This window comes from Mytilus californianus, unplaced genomic scaffold (assembly GCF_021869535.1).
Source record: "Mytilus californianus isolate M0D057914Y unplaced genomic scaffold, xbMytCali1.0.p SCAF_10, whole genome shotgun sequence".
NCBI lineage: Eukaryota > Metazoa > Mollusca > Bivalvia > Mytilida > Mytilidae > Mytilus > Mytilus californianus.
Window position 1 is genome coordinate 2924616 of NW_026262582.1, and position 21774 is coordinate 2946389.

At 34.0% G+C, this 21774-nt stretch overlaps 1 protein-coding gene across 1 annotated transcript; it reads right to left on the reverse strand.

Annotated features, from left to right (window-relative positions):
* Positions 1-1049: 1049 nt before the first annotated feature.
* LOC127717462 (protein phosphatase 1K, mitochondrial-like) lies at positions 1050-15869 on the reverse strand. The gene is made up of 5 exons (XM_052223097.1): positions 15736-15869; positions 11851-12327; positions 8930-9141; positions 4396-4709; positions 1050-3440 (listed from the first exon to the last, which is right to left on the reverse strand). Exons 2-5 carry the CDS (start codon positions 12201-12203, stop codon positions 3171-3173), a joined length of 1149 nt encoding a protein of 382 aa, XP_052079057.1. The 5' UTR covers positions 12204-12327; positions 15736-15869; the 3' UTR covers positions 1050-3170.
* Positions 15870-21774: the final 5905 nt, after the last annotated feature.

Below are 21774 nucleotides of genomic sequence, written 5' to 3' on the forward strand. Positions count from 1 at the left end.
TTCGTGGGTACAGGTAAACCACGAAATTTAATGTTCAACGAATGACACATTTTCTATAGGCTTGTATGCAGAACTCGGCAAAACCACGAAATTTGATATCCACGAACATACTAGTTTTCCTTTATCCACGAAAATTGGTACCCATGAAAACAAATGAATCCACAGTATTCATAGGACAGTGCCAACTTCATTACACGTTTTCATAGTAAAACTTTTACATCACTTGGGTAAATAAATCTTAAGCTTTATGTATTGTTTTTTTTCCCCTTTTTAGTGAGTATTAATGATTTTTACACATTTTTTTCTTCTAATTCTATTATGTATCCAGGGTTTCCGCTGGAGGTCACCACTTTCGCAATTTGTGAATAAAGAAAAATTGTGCAAATTAAAAATCACGACTGACCAAAGAATTTGGTGAAAGAAATATAACAGTTTGACTTGTCCATCTTAGTAATTTTATTCAGGTTCCTCAGACTTTTCCCCTGGTCAGACAATACTCAGATTTTACCTTGCACTCCTCACATGTAACGATTTTGACAGAAAATCAATAATCAGCTGATTGCATCTGATAGCAACTGACAACAATGGACTAATTGAAAAAGGTGTTAATTGTCTTGTTAAATTAAAAAGTGTTTTTAATAAGAAGGAAAACAAGTTGTAAACAAAATATGTTTATGTTAGTTGGTGAAAAATATATTGTTTTGGCGAAAGAGGAGGCGAAAAAAAGTTTGACCCAGGAGAAACCCTGTATGTACATGATGTATCATTAAGTGAAAATTAAACACAGAACTTGGCACTATCCTGTAGGTCGCCAATTTTACATCGTAATTTAGTTTGCATTTGTCTTAACGAGATATAGGGTTTATAGTTATAAGTACCTGGAATGAGTTTCACAATAAATCTTACGACTATAAAATTGATCGTAAGCATACTGAATTGTGTAAGACTTACGATCAATTTTAGTAGTACTAAGATTTTTTGTTACAACTCGTCTATGTGCATTTGTATTTGCAGAAGAATGGCTTTGTTCATAGAAACAATAACTACAATGACAGATATTTCTCTATTGAAAACCATAAACACATAAAAAACAAGAAATGATTGTAACAGGATGCTGTTACGAAGTCTCCCAAACGAAGCTCCCATAATTCGTAATTCCCAGGGTCGCCTGACATTGGGAAACGTCCAGTGAAAATTGGTTTGGTCCAGTAAAGTTATATGCATTAGTGATGCCTGGAGACTAACCTTGTATATCATTCAAATCATCTTCGCATGACAAACCAGAATATATATGGTTTAGGGGTGGGGATCTCGACCATTTACAAGATACTAGAACATTGGGGGTGGGGATAAACCCCTGGGGACTGGCCCTATACGTCATTCAAATGTTCATTACATGACGAACAGGAATATATATGGTTTAGGGGTGGGGATCTCGACCATTTACAAGATATTAGAACTTTCTCAAATGGCAGGGGGTCGGGATGACCCCTGGGGACTAACCCTGTATAACATTCAAACCATCTTAGCATGACAAACCAGAATATATATGGTTAAGGGGTGGGGATCTTGACCACTTAGAAGATATTAGAACTTTCTTAAATGGCAGGGGGTGGGGGTGACCCCTGGGGACTAACCCTGTATTACATTTGATGTGCTTTATCATGACAAACCAGAATATATATGGTTTAGGGGTGGGGATCTCGACCATTTACAAGATATATGAACTTTCTCAAATGGCAGGGGATCGGGATGACCCCTGGGGACTAACCCTGTATATCATTCAAACCATCTTCGCATGACAAACCAGAATATATATGGTTTAGGGGTGGGGATCTTGACCACTTACAAGATATTAGAACTTTCTTAAATGGCAGGGGGTGGGGGTGACCCCAGGGGACTAACCATGTATTTCATTTGATGTGCTTTATAATGACAAACCAGAATATATATGGTTTAGGGGTGGGGATCCCAACCATTTACAAGATATTAGAACTTTCTCAAATGGCAGGGGGTCGGGATGACCCCTGGGGACTAACCCTGTATATCATTCAAACCATCTTCGCATGACAAACCAGAATATATATGGTTTAGGGGTGGGGATCTTGACCACTTACAAGATATTAGAACTTTCTTAAATGGCAGGGGGTGGGGGTGACCCCAGGGGACTAACCATGTATTTCATTTGATGTGCTTTATCATGACAAACCAGAATATATTTGGTTTAGGGGTGGGGATCTCGACCATTTACAAGATATTAGAAATTAATCAAATGGCAGGGGGTCGGGATGACCCCTGGGGACTAACCCTGTATATCATTCATACCATCTTAGCATTACAAACCATAATATATATGGTTTAGGGGTGGGGATCTTGACCACTTAGAAGATATTAGAACTTTCTTAAATGGCAGGGGGTGGGGGTGACCCCTGGGGACTAACCCTATATTTCATTTAATGGGCTTTATCATTTAGAACATTTTCAATTTAAAAGATTGTGTCTATCACAAACGGTTTTCAATTTATAATCATTTGAAAATTTTAAAAAATAAAATCCCATAGGGTTCTATAGTAAAACCCTCTTTTCTTTTTGCCCCTCAAAGTACCCCTTTATAAACCCCATTGCACAAACAAAACCCTGATTGCACCACTAGACATGTTAGTCTAACATATTGTGAAACCCTAAGTTAATCTGACAAGCGGTTTAGGAGAACAGGTGCGGACAAGTTCAAATTTAAAAGCGGCGGATGAAGAAGAAGAAGAAGAAGAAGAAGAAGAAGAAGAAGAAGAAGAAGAAGAATAATAATAAGAACTGAGCAAAAACAATAAGTCTTCCCAAACTTCGTTTGGGAGACTTAATAAATATATATCACAAAATTACGCATCAAAAAGAATATATGTCTAAATTTCCAGATTCAATGAACTGTTAAATCAGAGGCAAAATTCTAATTTGGCATATATTTTTAAAAGTTCACATACTAAACATGTATTCCAAGTCTTAAATTGATGTGACCTTCATGGTAAACTTTCTTAAATTGAAACATTAACCTGATATGGGATGGACAAACAACATACGGTCAACCATACAGACTAAAAAGAAAAATAATGCCCTCTAATATCTTTAAGTAGGGGATAAATTACTTTTGTTAAGATAATGATCATCATAATTAGCTATGAATATCGTCCTCGCACTAAATTCCTCCCAAAGTTGTATGGAATAGCACGAAGTGTTGTTCTGTATTTTCCCCATGCACCAAGGGGGATAACTATAGCTGTTGAATTATCTTCTGAACCAAAATGTAACGCTTGATCTGTGACGAATGATGCTGCTTCTTGTGGCGTTGAACAACAACATATTATATCAATAAGTTCCTGGTCGTTCAATACAAAGTTTACACCATCAGTCGTCAGAACTAGAAAGGCATCTTTTCCATGTTTCAGCTAAAAAATAAATCATTGGTTTTTGTATTGCTACAGGTACATTTTTTTTATCTTAAAAAGTTGAGATTTTTGGGAGCTGTACATGAGTTCAAGCATTAAAACAAATGAATCTCACATAAAGGTCTTAAAGATAAGCCTAAATTCTAGTTCACAAAAGAAATATCATCAACATGATCAATGTGTGGTTTAAAAAAAAATATATATGATTTTTATTATTTGAAAATAGAGGATAAAATTCAGGATTTATCAATTTGTAATTCCTCACTTCGTAATTCCCTTTCAATAAATTTTGAAATAATTAAGAAATTAAGGTTCAAAATCCCTCATGCAAAGTTGACCTTAGATGAATTTGGCTTTTCTTGTTAGGTCCTTTTTGGTCATATAGCCACAGATAGTTGTCTCTGAAAAAAAATTACCTATTTACTTTAATATAACAATTTTTAAAGTATATACCGGTAGGTATTTTTTTTGCCTGTGCATATAGTTTGGAAGGTTTCTACATTTTTATACATCGCTGTCTTTCAAGTGCTAAGGTTTCAGTGTTCCCCATGAAAGATAATCCTGAAAAGTGCTTTGCATGCACAAAATTTATTAAGTCTTATTTTCGTTAAAAATAATTATTCTCTCACTATAATCATGATAATTATGTGAAGATTTTTAGTTTTATATGGCAAAAAAATATTTCACTTTAAAATTTCTAAATGAAATTGTTAAATTTGGAACTCCTAAATTCCAAAAAAAAATAAGTCTATATATACTGTGGTTTTGAAGGAGTATATGTGTGTGGATGCCATGTTTACTAAGTACTTTGAATGCCTGTTATGAGCATGAGGAATTCCATGTATATAATGGAGGATTTTAAAAGAGTCAGGACAACAGCTCTAATAAGGGAGATAATCCATGAATTGGGAAAGTTGGCAGGTACATGTATGTTCTATCCACATAAAGTAATTACGTTTTTGGTTGTTAAATAAGGATCTGCAGTCACTCCATACTTCTTTAATTCAATGTCACCTAGACTTCTTGTCATGGATAACCTGCCATTTACTTGCCATACTCCTTGACTATTGTGGCTGATGATGCCACCCCGTTGATGCACCCGATCTTTCTCTCGATGATTCTCAGGAACATGGTCCTCACTCAGTCTAAGAGCTAGTCCTTCACGACACAAAATGACTCTACTGTCCCCAACATGTCCAATAGCTAGTTCAATGCCGTCTCTAAGTAGACAGACTGTCGCTGTGGTTCCTGCCTGAAACTCTTTTGTATCTGTAAAGAAAATGCAATGTATCAATTTTTGTCTCGCCTTGACAGAGTCAAAAAGGGAGACATAGGTATGCTGTTTCCGGCGTTGTTGGTGGCGTCAACTATGTATTAGTTTGTGATAAGGTCTAGTTTATGGTGAACCACTAGTGGTAGGTCAATGATATTTGGTATGCAGTTGTATAAGCATTGGCATATCTCATTACCATGGAGATTATTTGGCCTGCCCCCTCAGTCATGGTTTATTGACTTTGAAACTTTGCTTAGTTTACATGTATTAATTTGTGATTAGGTCAGTTTCTGTGGAACCACTAGTGGTAGGTCAATGATATTTGGTATGCAGTTGTATAAGCATTGGCATATCTCATTTCCATGGAGATTATTTGGCCACATCCCCTCTGTCATGGTCTATTGACTTTGACATTTTTGCTTAGTTTTCATGTACATGTATTAGTTTGTGATTAGGTCAGTTTCTGGTGAACCACTAGTGGTAGGTCAATGATATTTTGTATACAGTTGTATATTCATTGGATTATCTCATTTCCATGGAGATTATTTGGCCACGCCCCCTCTGTCATGGTCTATTGACTTTTAAATTTTTGCTTAGTTTTCATGTATTAGTTTGTGATTAGATCAGTTTAAGGGGAACTGTAAGTGGTAGGTCAATGATAATTGGTATGCAGTTGTATAATCATTAGCAGATCTCATTTCCATGGAGTATATTTGGTCCTTACCCCTCAGTCACGGTCTATTGACTTTTAAACTTTTGCTTAGTTTACACGTATTAGTTTGTGATTAGGTCAGTTTAAGATGAACCATTAATCTTAAGTCATTGATATTTGGTATGCAAAAGTATTGGTATTTGCAAGTTTCGTTTCCACTGAGATTATATAACCCCACCTCCTCATTATGGCTTATTGACTTTGAAACTTTTGCATAGTTTACAAGTTAATGTTTGTGTTTAGGTTTGTTTAAAGAGAACGACACATTAAAAATCAAATGTATTTGGTATGTAGTTGTATTAGCATTGGCACATCTGATTTCCATGCATGGATATTGTTTAGCCCTGTATCTGTCAGTCATGGTTGATTGACTTTAAATATTTGCATAACTTACATGTTAAAGTATTGCTATTTTGATTTCATCATATGCATTATCAAAATAACAAATAGGTGAGACATATCTCTGTGTTAACAGTTTATTTAAAAGAAACTTCAATACCAGTACATTGTAATCAAAGAAAAAATCATGAAAGAATAGCCTATTAATTACAATTGATACATATTGGAGATTTTTTTTACTTCAAATTTTATATTCATTATCATTTCTCTTTAGGAGCACTGGAGATCACCACAGTTTTTTTAGGGTTCATGTTGCTGAATCTTTAGCTTTTTATGTAGTTTTTTGTATACTGCTGTTTGTCTTTTCATCAATATTCTTTTTTTACAATGATTTTGTGGATCTCTCTTCGACTTCTATGAGTTTTGATTCTCAGGTGTATCTTCTGCCTTTACTTTTAACCTGTTAATTATGCATGAGAAATTCAAACTCAAGTAAATTTCCATAAATATCTCTAAAACAATCATGTGACAAAAAATCATGTGACATAAAAACTGGAGATTTATGTCCTTACAATTTTAAATATGTACAGTTATGTCATGTTTGCCATATCTGTTTTTCGTTAATTGTTTTGTTATAAGTTAGGCTATTGGTTTTCTCAATTGAATTGTTTCATATTTTTCATGTCAGGGCCTTTTATAGCTGACTATAAACGGTATGGGTTTTTCTCATTGTTGAAGGCCGTACGGTTGCCTATAATTGCATGCTTATGTCCACTTTATTTGAACTTTGGTGGATAGTTGTCTCATTGGCAATCATACCTCATCACCTTATTTTTGTACAGCAGCATTACAAAACTACCTCATATACCATGGATTTAATTATTTTTGAGGATACCAATTTTCGTACATTGAGGAGATATTGTATTTTTGTGGATTTTTGATTTTGTTGTATTGTCAAATTGTGCAAACAAGCCTCAAGAATTTTTTTATTTCATTGAACATTGAAATTCGTGCTTTACCTAAACTAACTGAAACCATGAAAATTTGTATACAACAAATAATAATGAATCCACAGTACTACTAACATGTAACATACAAAGTGTTCTGAAAATTAGGTACTAGTTACCAGTTTATAGGAGATGACGTGCACAGTCCCCAATTCTAAATGCATTAAGACTAAGGGTAATTATCTCTAATGAATAGGTGCTCAATTTACAGAGCACAATGTATGTGTTATGTCATGTATATGAAACAGTCCTGTCCTGTTGCTGCTGCTAAGTAATCCTGTCCCTTTCTTTAAAATTATACTACATGTATTAAGCCAATCAGTGAAAAATATTTGAATATAAGATGTGGGTAATACGTCAATGAGACAGCAACCCAATGACAAAAAAGACAGTTATAAAAACGTCTTTTTTAACCAGATTCTGCACCAATAGGGAAGAATGTTTTAAGGTCATCAAGAAAATAACTTTAGTGTAACAAAACAATACATGTACTTTAAATGAAGTATCAGAAAAAGGAAAATTAACAAAAAAGGAGAAGTGATCTTTGATTCTTAGGCCTTGACAGATATATCATCAAGCTGACTCTTAATTTTGACTGCTGGTAATTTGTTCAGGATAATATTTGTTGGCCTAAAGATCAATAGGATCTTTATGTATAACCTATTTTAGGGCTTATTTTAAAGGCCTTCATTTACTCTAAGGGAACCATTACTTAAGCATGTTAAGGGTTAGGGCTTAGTTATTGATTAATTTAGGTTAGGATTAGGTTTTAGGAATATGACTTGTGGGGGGTTAGGTATGGGAAAGGGTTAGTTAAGGGTTAAGGTTAATTTAGAATAGCCCTTAATAGGTTGGGTCTCCTAAATTTAAAGTAAATGAAGGCCATATGAAGGACACATTTAAAACAAGTTTTCTTGTCTGATTAAAAAGGGATCACCTGATAATGTTTTAGATAAAGCGATAACTAATTGAATATATTAAATAAAATATATGTTTGATGGATTTATAGTATTTAAGGAATGTAAAAATTTTGTGATTGAAATAAATTTTTTTTCAGAAAACTATTGTGCATGGGACAGGACTAGAAGGACAAAGGGGTGATATAAAGGGTAGAAAGCTCTGTCCCTCTATTTAGGGCTAGCTAGGACACAATTTTGGGTTTAAATTGTAATAAATCTCCAATCAGAAATTGGAACAGGTGCATGTGAGTCTGATAAACTAGTTTTTCTAATAAAGTATTCAAGGTACACAATCAAACTTATATAGCTATCTAATAATTTTCTATTCATTAAGTTATAAATGGGGAATGTGTCCATGGGACACAGATGATGCCCCCACTTGCATATAAAATTATAAAGGGACATAACTCAAGAACTGTAAAAGTGACGCTACCCAAATTTGACCTTGATCTGATTTTTGTGGTAATAAGCATTGTGTATAGGTTTCGTAACATTTGGTTGAGGCAAACTAAAGTTAGAGAACGGAAACGAAAAATTCAGCAATTTTTCCATTTGTAAAGGGGCATAACTCTAGAATGATAAAAGTGACACCACTAAAATTCAATCTTGATCTGTGTTTTATGGTAATAAGCATTGTGTATAAGTTTCATAACATTTGGTTGAGGCAAACTAAAGTTCAAGAACAGAAACGAAAAATTCAGCAATTTTTCCATTTGTAAAGGGGCATAACTCTAGAATGGTATAAGTGACACCACCAAAATTCGAACTTGATCTATGTTTTGTGGTAATAAGCATTGTGTATAAGTTTCATAACATTTGGTTGAGGCAAACTAAAGCTAAAGAACAGAAACGAAAAATTCAGCAATTTTTCCATTTGTAAAGGGGCATAACTCTAGAATGGTATAAATGACCCCACCAAAATTCGAACTTGATCTGTGTTTTGTGGTAATAAGCATTGTGTATAAGTTTCATAACATTTGGTTGAGGCAAACTAAAGTCAGAGAACGGAAACCAATTTTGGGACGTACAGACAGACAGACAAGGGTAAAACTTAATGCCCATTCCACTACGGCGGGGGCATAAAAAATTCAAAAATGATTTAAAAACAAATTAGACCCTAAAGTATAAGAGGAACGGGTACTTAGCAACATGAACCATCTTTGACCTGTAACCATGACAATTGTCACTGCATGTCTTACCAAGAGAATAGAAATATAAGTGCCTGGCAAGCATGTTGTTGACATCAATAAAGGCCTGTCTGAGAACCAAACATAAATCAGTTTCCCGGAGCAACCAAAACTTGATATGATCTGTAAACACCTTGGATACAAAATCTGATACCACGGATCCTCCATGTCCATCAAATACAGCAAAACACAGCAATGTCGGTGATATCTTCTCCATAAAATATCTGTCAAAATAAGGAGAGAGTTAAGAATAACTAATTCAAGATTTTAAACCTGTAAATTTATTCAATGAGAGACTGAACATCATATTTATTCAAGAAGGCATGAGTTGATCAACATATTGTTCTTCAGTCAGAAGTTTAATATTTTTCTATCATCATGATCATTGAATTTGTACATTTACTTTTAGTGTAATTAAGCAGAAACTATATCTTTTTCCTAGGTGTTCTCATTTTGTTTTGATATAACATCATTGACAACACCTACTGTATCACTTCAACAGATTGAAATTTCAATTTCTTTCACATGTGAAAGTATTGAATGAATGAATGAATGAATGAATGATTGGTGTTTAACGCCACTTTCAACACTATTGCACTATTGCGTGGCGGACTGGTGGTCAGTTTTAAATGGTGGAGAGAGTTGGAGTGCGCAGACCTTAGGCAAGAAAACTGACAACCCATGGCCATGTCAATAAAGATTGGATTTTAAAATTAGCACCTGCTATGTGCGGGGTTCGAAATCACAACCTCAGTGTTGATAGGCTAGTGATACAGTAGTTGGACTACTTAGACCACTCTGCCACTGAGGCCCCATGAAATCAGGGTATTTTATTATTATGGTTAAATATATGTACAAATGTACTTTAACTATAAAAGTCAACCTGATACAGGATGCACAGAAGGATAGACCAGAAAACATATATACCTAATCAGGTCATCATAATTGTTTCTCTTCTTTCATGACACTCAAACTAAGTTTAGAAGACCAGTTATATTTCAAATTATAGTGAACACATTTGTCAATTCAGGCAGGTGAAGACACTAAAAGTTTTTATTGAGGTTACTTGACTATCAGGCCATGGCCAGGATCATCAGAATATGCCAAAAAACACTTTTGCTGGTGATTGAAGGTGATAAAAATCTAGTTTATTACCCTATACAGCTATATATAGCTAGCAAACATTAAATTGAACCTATTCAACATACAGAGTGATTATTTGAATGATTTGAGAATGACTCACTCACAATTACCAGCAATCACTCTCAATAACACAACCAAGAGTTACTTTTATCTGAATCAGGGTTCCGTGTCATAAAACTTTATTCAGTACTTGGAGTACAAAATGTGTGCTACAAAAACCAAATCCATTTTTTTGATAATAACCTTACTCAAAAATTTTAAGACCCCAAGACCTGGCACGGTCAACTTTTTTCATGTCATTAAAAATAAATGTGGATAGTGTCCACATGTAGACACAGATGATGCCCCCACTTGCATATCATATAGTTATAAAGGGACATAACTGAAGAATGGTAAAAGTGACGCTACCCAAATTTGAACTTGATCTGAGTTTTGTGGTAATAAGCATTGTGTGTAAGTCTCATAACATTTGGTTGAGGCTAACTTAAGTAGAGAACAGAAACTAAAAATTCAGCAATTTTTCTATTTGTAAACATGCATAACTCTAGAACGGTTGTGTATATAAGTTCTATGACATTTGGTTGACACAAATTAAAGTTAGAGAACGAGAACGAAAAATTCACCAATTTTTATGTTTATAAACGGACATAACTCAAGAATGGTAAAAGTGTCGCCACCAAATTTCGTACTTAATCTGTATTATGTAGTTATAAGCATTGTGTATAAGTTTCATAACATTTGGTTGAGGCAAACTAAAGTTAGAAAACAGAAACAAAAAATTTGTACTTGATCTTAGTTTTGTGGTAATGAATATTGTGTATAGGTTTCATAATGTTTGGTTGGGGCAAACTTAAGTTACAGAATGGAAACTAAAAATTTTGCAATCTTTTGATTTATAAAGGGGCATAACTCAATAATGGTTAAAGTGACACTACCCAAATTCAACTTGAACTGAGTTTTATCAGTGGAAGTCAAAATTAAACATTGCATTGTATAAAGCATTGATTGTAGTTGATTCAACTATAATCATGGACAAAGGAAGATAACTCGATTTTTAAAAATTACTTGATATGTAGAAGAAAATAAAAATTTTGCAATTTTTCCATTTATAAAGGGGCATAACTTTAGAATTCAAACTTGACCTGTGTTTTGTGGTTATAAGCCTTGTGTATAAGTTTCATAACATTTGGTTGAGGCAAACTTAAGTTAGAGAACGGAAACTAAAAATTTTGCAATTTTTCCATTTATAAAGGGGCATAACTCTAGAACAGTTAAAGTGCCGCCACCAAAATTCAAACTTGACCTGTGTTTTGTAGTAATAAGCATTGTGTATAAGCTTCATTACATTTGGTTGAGGCAAACTCAAGTTAGAGAACGGAAACCAATTTTGGGACGTACGTACGTACGTACGTACAGACAGACAAGGGTAAAACTTAATGCCCCCACCGCAACGGCGGGCGCATAAAAATCAGGTGAACTCAAGAAGATTTGAGGTCATAATTGAATTTTGACCAATGAAGTACGGAGATCAAGCAAGCTATCACTTGATTTTCAGGGAAAGTAAAAGCAAGATTAGTTGGTTAAGAGTTATTCAGATATTATTCATTAGATACCAATCTTCGTCGATTTGGTATGTTGGTGGGTATAGGTAAAATTTAAATGATAAATTAAGTACAAATTTACTATATGTTTGTATGCAGACTTTAGCTAGACAACAGATTAAGCTATCAATGGAAATCTATATCTTTGAAATTTAAAGATTCCACAGTATATACAGGAAAAATAAGTACCTGTCTTCATTTACTTTTCTACGTCCAAGAAGTGAATCAATGCCGACATGTTCGAATGGGATTTCTGGAATCAAATTTCCTCTTTTAATACTCTCATTCATCATGATTGGCATATCTAATCTATTATTCCATGACCCTAAAGTGTCAAAGTTCACTCCTCTTTGTTGACCTCCTTTATTTTCTGGGTCAGAAAGAGGAGTTCCATAATGCCTCTTTGTTGTGTGTTGCAAGTTAAATTGTTCATGATGTTTTAAGAAGCTGTTGTCTCTTTCACCAGAGAACAGTTTTAAACTACAAATGGTTCTTGAGCACTGACAAATACTTGGGAAATATCTGCAGCATGTTAACAGCATTGTAGTTTTCAATATCTGCTCTTTGTTAGATATTCTCCTTCAAATATATTTGTTTATACTTCCACCTGTAGAATTATCTCCCTTTGCCTCTCATCTTTGAGTGTATACAATGTATATACAGAGCCTGAAAAATACAATTTTAAAATAAAAGAACATCAATCCAATGTTCCTTACCAATGCACATTTTTTTTTTATCTTGAGAGCACTTGCAATGAAATTTTCCATATAATTTATCTTTCCAAGGGCCATAACTCCTTTTAAAATAGATTATCTTCACTGATTTTTTTAACTTGTCTGAGACATTCTGATACATGTACATGTTGTGATATAAAACTTTGATATTAGTTTCTAAAAAAACTGAGAGTGCTTAAAAGACTGGACAGATGGACACCCAATATTTGTATGTCCCCCTTACTGCTTTGAGAGGGGACATTAAACAATAAATTTTAATGCAATATTACACTGCCAAAGGGTTGCATTATTAAATTTGTTCCCATGCATGTTAACAGAAAGTAAATTACACATTTTCATACATCTCATTGCTCTAAAGTTGAATGGCCTCAAGTTCATTAACTTTTGATTTTTTTAACAGTACATGTATAACATGTATAAGTTCGTTTAGACACATTTCCTATATGAAAAATATGTGCTCTTTAAAATAATAGTGTAAAAAAAGGACATAACTGGTTTGTGATGCCCAGTTCGAATTGGATCTTGTTATGAATGTTAATGATTGTTCTGAAAGGAGGAGGTCCAGTAAGGGCTAGTTTTGGCCTAAAATTCGAAGTACATCTAATGAAAGATTTTTGACATTTTTTTTAACGTCAAAAACAGCCCATACATGCCATATTTATGGAACATAAGTATTCTACTATCCAATAAACACATGTCATCATAAATAGCTAAAAGTTTACATTTCAACAAATTTTGTAAAAGTGCAAACTTTTGGGGCCAAAAAAGGGTCTTAACGGGCCTACTCCTTGTTAACATTTATCAATAAAGCTACACAAAGACAACAACATCGTAGATTACTGCAAGGAAAATCTTTATGTTGTTGTCTTTGTGTAGCATTATTTTCCTGAGGTTTTAAGACAACCGCAGCATACCTCCGGGTATCCATCCTGATTACTCTCTACCAGCCTGTACCGTTAGAAGGTGTTGGTTCACTCGATGCAACCTATGATTTTTTGTGAACCCCTGCATCTAGACGATCCACCTTTGCCAAACCCGCGTTGTATTTGACAACCACACCGCATTGACAATATCGACCCCTTCCGAGATTGCCGAATTATTCTAGAAAGTCAACAAATGAACTACTACCACTCAAGATCAAAAGAAGACCACCGCAAAACGTACTGAACCTCAGAACCGCACGATTATTGTTGAAATAAACTTGCAACATGGATAGTGTACCACAACCGCAAAATGTAACCAATTCACCACAACTTCCACCATGCCCTACATGTGCGACTACCATACATCTTACAACATTCCCGACGCAATTGGAAGTAGTACCTCTTTCCGAGTGAAGCCTTTTGGAATGGTACGGAATGTCCTGTGAGGTGTTGTCCATTTTGGAAAAGACACTGACAATTCATTATTAACTTTTACTTTCACCTTCATTTTAACGTTGTCAAATCAATTATTGTGACGTTACGTCTTGTTAACCTTTGTAACCCCATATGCACCGCATTTTATGTACTTCAGTATTTGTTTTCTATGTTTAAATTGTCCTGAAGACGCCACTGTAAGTGGCGAAACATGTAGACCATAATAAAGATTTTCCTTGCAGTAATCTACGATGTTGTTGTCTTTGTGTAGCATTTATCAATAAAGATAAATACATGCAGATAACATGGTCTTCAGTTGTTTTATATCAAATACATGTAGTTGTTTTACCGTGGAGATTGAAAAAGTCATATTATAAGTTATCTACGTTTATATCCATAGATACATGTACTGTATGGATATTTTAACACCCTGAAGTATCCAAGTACATCCTGAGGCGAAGCCGAATGGGTGTACAGGGTTCTGAAGGGTGTTAAAATATCCATACATGTATCTACGGATATGAAAGTAGATAATGAGTTTAGCCCCGGTCTTAGTCCAAATCTGGCAATTTTTAGAGAAATTCGAACACAAAGTGTAACGTGAAAGCAACATTTTTTTCACTTTTTAAAAATCTTTTATTGAATTTTGGGAATTTGACATATTTTTAACGGGGTGTAGGGTACTACCTTTGGCATGTTTGGTAGAACCCTACAGGTAGTCAAGTATAAGACGTTTGTAATCCAGATACAGGGAAACGGGAATGGGTCAAATTTGGCGTTCAATGTTGTGAGAGTTACATGTACATCATAAACGGTGTGATGTCAACATGGGTCATTTAATATTTGCATAGCTAGGTCAGTAGTCCCATTTATTGACAATGTGGCAGCCAAGTGATGCATTTACTAAAATGAGTGCAAATGATCGACATTAATGATACAATCGTTAGTTATAATCGTTAGGGATAATCTACAGATTTTCGACATTTCACAAGGAACAACCAAACTAAGGAAAATGCGTGTGAAGTTCCCCGGCGTAATGGATAGCAATGCCTGGGTATATGGATTAGCAACACCCAGGGCTATGGGTTTTGTAACGACGTGCGTTAACCAATCAGAATCCTAGAAATATACTAAGCCGGGGATAATAACATTGATTACATTTTGTAACTCATTTTCTAATGCACATGCCTAGTTTAAATTTTTACCACAGACATGACAGAAAAATTTAGCAAATATAATAATTTAAATTGATTTCCACTTAAAAAAGTAGACCACACTGTTCAAGTTTGACCCCAAATCCCTGATATAAAACAACCCTAAGGTGATATCACCCATACATGTACATTGTATGTGGATGTTTCCATACAGACGATGATGTATTGATCTCAACACTGCAGAGATTTTTTACATCAATGATATTTGACACAGGAAAACGAACTATTTTAAAACTAAAGTATTCTAATAGAAAAGAAAGAAGATGGGGTACCCATCCATGTCGCAAAATCAGTACATGCACACATGCACAGATAAAAGCACTGGAACAACATTTTTATTGATGTTTTTCATCTCAAATTAATGAATATATTCTGTCATTTAGTATGGTCATATAGAACTCTTGCCAAAGAAATTACAGACCAGCATCATATTAGCACCAACAGCATATTTACAGAACTGATATGGCTGCACAAAGCAGAAAATCACTCAAGAATCAGAACCACAAAACTTCAAAAGGGGAAAACCTTTCGACATGCCAGAAAATCTGAAAAAAACAGCTCTTACCTCCAGGTCAGGAAAGAGATGAAGCACTCCAGTCACTGATTACACCTTATCTGCCAGATTGGTTTATATAGCTTGATTTTGCTTTTTGGAGATATAGACCTGTTTTTTCGACCGTTAGCTTCAGAAGTCTGAAGTCTGAAGATGCAGCGAGTGTTTGATAAAAAAAAGTAGCTTGAAACTCAGCAGGCCTTTTCAAATGTTACCTTATAAACAAAATTGATCAGTCTTCTTACTGTATTACTCCAAATACATGACTAAACATTTACAAATGCGCAAAAAGAATAAATTTTGATCCTGTTTACATTTATTTAAAACGTTTCAAGACTTTGACTCGAAATAAAAATCAAGAACAAAAACAATGACGGAGCAGATAATAAGTTTCGGATGCCTTTTTTTCACGGTTTATGCAAAGACAAATAACACCTTATCATCTCTGGTTTATGACATTAAAAAATCGACAACTCTTACAGTCATAAACAGCCATCAACAGGGGCGGAGGAACAGAGGGTTGGAGTTTGTTTTTTGGGAGGGGGTGCCACATTTTTGTTTTGTTCCCCCATAACTACTTTTTGCTTATATCTATGTAACTCATATTGTTACAATATTTAATTTGTCTCAGTTTTTTGGTAAACAATATTGAAAATTAAAAAAAAATTGACAATGAAAGAGGACACTGATTAACTTGTAGACTACTCCTATGGGCACCAATTGCGCCCCTTTAATAGCAGACTTGTTCTTGTACTGTTATGAATCACAGTTTATGACCAAACGCAGGAAAGACCCGTCTAAATTGCAGTTAATTGATAAATTCAACAACACTCACTGTTATCTTGATGATACTTTTACGTTAAATAATCAAGAATTTTCTAAATATACTGCCGAAATTTACCAAAAGGAATTTACTTTAAATAAATCAAATATAAACGGTAATAACTGCCCTTTCCTAGATTTAGATATTTCAGTTTTACACGGGAAACTCTACCACTAAAATTTTCGACAAAAGGGACGATTTTCATTCCCTATTGTTAATTTTCCTTTTTTGGACGGTGATGTTCCTTTGGCACCATCTTACGGTGTTAATATATCACAACTCGTTCGCTATGCCCGTGTCTGTTGTGACGTTTTGGATTTCAACGAACGTAATTTATGTATTACTGATAAATTATTAAGTCGGGGATTTCGTTACCACAAATCACTTAAAACCTTTACTTAAATAATTCTTCATAGATATACAGATTTGGTTTTGAAGTTTGGTTGTATCTGTAGAAAACTTATTTCAAACGATTTGAAGTTTGGTTGTATCTGTAGAAAACTTATCTCAAACGATATAGCGCATCCAATTTTTTTCCGGAAATGTTGTTTACCGAGCCCGGAAACTTTAGAAACGATCCGGGTAAACTTATCCATCCTTTAATTAAACTTATTCTAAAAGGTTGCCAATTCAACACTGTAATTAGATCTTTGAATATTGTTTTATTGGTATTGATATTGATTTTGTTATCAGTTAATTAAAATCAAACTAAATATTATTTGTATATACATATGCACATTCATGTCCATTCATGGCTCTACAATCTGTCGGTACATGTATCTTGGCATTGCACAAGGTCATGTTTTCTCTGTCTGTTAATGACGTCTTTAAACTAAATCCATTGGATGTTGGATGTGTACTGATTGATGTTTTAGTCACGATTTTTTTTATTAGTTGTTATTGGCTTTGAACTAGCTGTCAGTAACTGCGAATACTCCCAGATCTGTACGTAGTGTCTTTTTGTTGTGTGGATGTAGAAGTACCTTGCCACGTCCACTCTCTGTTTTTGTTAGATGGTACAGTATTTTTATGTGTATCCATCTGATGAGTTCAGCCTTTTTCAACTGATTTTTATAGTTTGTTCTTATGTTGTACTGTTACGTCACTGTCCAAGGTTAGGGGAGGGTTGGCGCCTTGAAGCTAGTTTAACCCCGCCACATTCTATATGTACCTGTCCCAAGTCAGGAGCCTGTAATTCAGTTGTTGTCGCTTATTGTTGTTTCTCATATTTGTTTTTCGTATATTGTTTAGTGTAGTTTGATATTGTGTTGTGCCGTTGCACCACAATCCCAGGTTAGGGAAGGGTTGGCGCCAACAAACTTGTTTAACCCCGCCACATTCTGTATGTGCCTGTCCCGCCAGGAGCCTGTAATTCAGTGGTTGACGTTTGTTGCTGTGTAACATATTTGTTTTTCGTTCATTAATTTGTACATAAATTAGGCCGCTAGTTTTCTCGTTTCAATTGTTTTACATTTGTCAATTCGGGGCCTTTTATAGCTGACTATGGAGTATGAGCTTTGCTCATTGTTGAAGGCCGTACGGTGACCTATAGTTGTTAATTTCTGTGTCATTTGGTCTTTTGTGGAGAGTTGCCTCATTTGCAATCATACTACATCTTCTTATCTTTATATATACAACTTATAGTTTCAAACTTAAGAAGTTTTTTTTTTTTTTTTTTTTTTTTTTAATTGTCACTAAAGTGTGATCCCATCACTTTTCAGTCCACCCCTACGCCACTTATCAATTTTGATAATTACTCAACTCACATATTTAACTCCTGAATAGTATTGAAACTTACTTGTTAATAATTGTATAATCCCCTTTCCCCATTTGTTTTCTCTCACTGAATAGTTGTATATATCTCAAATTCATCATGTTCATAATGCTGAAATAAAAAAATATCAAATATCAAAAATGATTTTATTTTAAAAAGGGGATGCATAATACACAACACATCTATATTGCTTTTAATGTATAATACATTCCCTTAAATTGAAAATAATTTAAAATAAGAATTTTTTGAAATTCAGCAAATAAGGAGCGATACTAATTGATAAAAGTGAATACCATATATATAGCATGACTAGAGACACCATGTACTGGAACCCAACAGTTTGCTTGAAAAGAAAACAACACTCTAAAAAATGTGTTTAGGGCCTAAACATAAACCTATACATGTTACTTGTAATGCATTTGTAAACACGTTCTCATCCTTAATATGTTTTTCTCCTAAACACGTCGAGAAAAGTGTTTAAAGCTTAAAAATGTTTAACCCTCTACGTGTTTAACCTGACAACATGTTAAAGATAAACATGTTTTGATACTACTCCTTATCAACAGAAAATGAAACATTTTAAGTAAGTCACATCAGAACCTAGATTAGGCTAAAACCTCATTAAAAACTTTTTTTTTAGAACTCAGTGTCCCATAAAACATAATAAATCATCTTATAGTGACCAAGGCCGCAAATATAGTAAATAGAATCTTTTTGCATTTGCCTTTGCCTTTGTTGTATCCATTCAAAGAGCTTGATGTGAGGCGTGGTCCCACTCGCCATTCCTCGTCAGAACATGCATGAAATATTTGCCACTGGACGTTAAGCAACCAACAATCAATCCCCACCTTTCCATGAAGAGTACACAATTATTTGGAATTGTCTTTCAAATTCTACATGTAAAAAATAAGTGGTCGTGACCTTTACAGAGCGCTCTATCAATGTGTTCATGGTTGAAGGCATTACAACAACCTTTAAAGTAAAGAACTGCAATAAATGATATGTTCAACATTTTTTCTCCTTCTAATTTGTATACATTCGTGTATATTAACAACAAATATTTTCCTACTCAAGCATACGGTCAATGATTGCTCACAAAATAAACAGTAAACTAATATATTGTTTGAAAAATTTGCCACAATCCAGTAATTTTTGCAGATTTCTAAAACTGGTATAAAAATAAGGAGATGTAGTATAATTGCGAAGGAGACAACTATTGAACAAAGACCAAAGGAGGTATATGTAAATAAAGTATTCAACGTTGAAATCATTTTACAACACAATAAGAACTAATTCAGATGCAAAATAATCATATAACTAGATTGTGCATTTCAGATTATTTTTTAATTTGAAGTTTTCTATAAATCAAACATAAATATTCCGGTACATACATAAAATAAAACATTTCTAAATTCCAGTTGAATTCTTTTGGGATGATGGTAGGCAACATTTCTACTTAAAATGGCAAGAGCCGTTTTTTATTCTATTAGGTTTTGAATATTTTTTTAGAGAAATACCAACTTTTATCAAAATTAGGAATTTGTTGAAGACATATTTAGTTGTAACATGTAAACAAGTGGCTGCTTCACTAACAAATTAATGTGCTAGCTTTCTTACGACATGTATTCAAGTGGCTGCTTCACTAACAAATTAATGTGCTAGCCTTCTTACAACACGTATACAAGTGGATGCTTCACTAACAAATGAATGTGCTAGCCTTCTTACAACACGATACAAGTGGCTGCTTCACTAACAAATGAATGTGCTAGCCTTCTTACAACACGATACAAGTGGCTGCTTCACTAACAAATGAATGTGCTAGCCTTCTTACAACATGTATATATACAAGTGGCTGCTTCACTAACAAACTAATGTGCTAGCCTCCTTACAACATGTATACAAGTGGCTGCCTCACTAACAAATTAATGTGCTAGCCTTCTTACAACATGTATACAAGTGGCTGCTTCACTAAAAAAGTAATGTGCTAGCTTTCTTACTCCATGCTAACAAAAAAATTGTATGTTGAAACTTAGTTACATTTATTCAAACCTTTAACTTAAGAATGATGAATATTATGGTATCCTATCAGGCTATTTTTAGGGAACTTCATATAATGTTCACTCTTGTACGGGGTATTTGTTAATTCTATTATCTTAAACATATCGTTATATAAATCCAAACAGCTGATACTGTTTGGGGTATGTCTGGTCTAATACATAGTAACACTATACGTGTTTTGTAAGGTATGTCTTTGCTTCCTTTCCTAGTCAACATTTATTCCTCAACCAACAACAAAGCAGTTATTTATGGAGTTGTCTGCATTGTCAATTGCTACAAGCCTTGATGCTCCAGTTATTAAGGAGCTGAAAACCAGGTCTGTTAGCTGTAAAATAAAAAACTGTAGAAACACAATGTTAAAGTTTCTTAGATTATTGATGACATGCTCAAAAGTTCTTATGTATCATAATATCTTTAAATTGTATTTAATTTATTACATTTTAACATGCGAATTTGACACGTATATATATACAAAAGCTTTATATTCTTGACATGCATGCACTTCTTGTCAATCAGTTTGGTTTAGATGTTGGTGCATTGCATTGAATATAATGCATCCTGGATAAGATACTATGTACAAGTTTGGTCAAACTCCTTTTAATAATCATGGCTTTATAGGCGTAGCAATTAGAAGAAAAGCAAATGAACAGGATTTCATAAAAGCAGACCATGCATGCTTCTCAAGCAACATAATAAAAAAAGTTTTAGTTACCTTTAATCACTTTTGCAAATTTCAATGCTAATCTTCTGACGAACAAGTCACTCGCAGACGTCTTCAAGTGTCGAGTATCTTTCAAATTCATCTTGATAACTAAAAATAATTACATATATATTTTATATATATGATATATGCACTTACAAATTAATAACGTAAGATGTCAAATTTATAATGACTCTAAATTCGCAGACAAATATTTTGAATTTCTCTCCACAGTAAGTTAACTGATCTCGGAATAGTAGCGAAACCTCAGTTTGAAAGTTTACATATAGTGAAAATGCAATTTTGATTTGTTCAAAGCATTTTCTAGCACAACTATTTAGCAGTGGCATTGAATTGTTTCTTCTTATTTTCATGACACTGCTGCATGAATGTTTTACTTTCCCATTTCATAGAGTTACTTTCAAAATTTTGGACTAGATTTTTCATGTTTCTTTGCCTGACATTTCAAAACATGCAAGGCACTGTAATTTTTTTTTCAAATCTCATTGCACGCCCATAAGACCGAGCGGTCGTCCTGTTTAGGCTTTACACTGAACGAGAGAAAACCATTTGTCTTGATTGACTCCTTTTTTCACTAACATGAACACAAATTCTGCTACGTAGAGCGTTTTATTGCATAGATTAACTGATAATAAATGAATAATCTTGACTCCTTACACTTTGAATAAAATCACTTCCAAAATCAGACGATTTCCTAACACAGTAGCAGAACAAATACTGATATTTGGTGTGTATGTAACGTGATTAATTTGGAAAAAAATCTCAATCATATACTGACGTAGTACTTGAAATCAAACATCTATATTTCTTTATAAGATTTTTTTTAATATCAATATTATGAACGCAAGTATTATGAAAGGAAAAAGAATAATCCAATG

What these genes read in the sequence shown, in the direction of transcription:
- LOC127717462 (XM_052223097.1), bottom strand. Translation starts at nt 12,203, where the DNA reads ATGCTGTTAACATGCTGCAGATATTTCCCAAGTATTTGTCAGTGCTCA. An exon ending in CTTATATTTCTATTCTCTTG is followed by an intron (nt 4,710 to 8,929) that starts GTAAGACATGCA and finishes TTTTCTTTACAG; the next exon opens with ATACAAAAGAGTTTCAGGCA. An exon ending in CTTATTTAACAACCAAAAAC is followed by an intron (nt 3,441 to 4,395) that starts GTAATTACTTTA and finishes TTTATTTTTTAG; the next exon opens with CTGAAACATGGAAAAGATGC.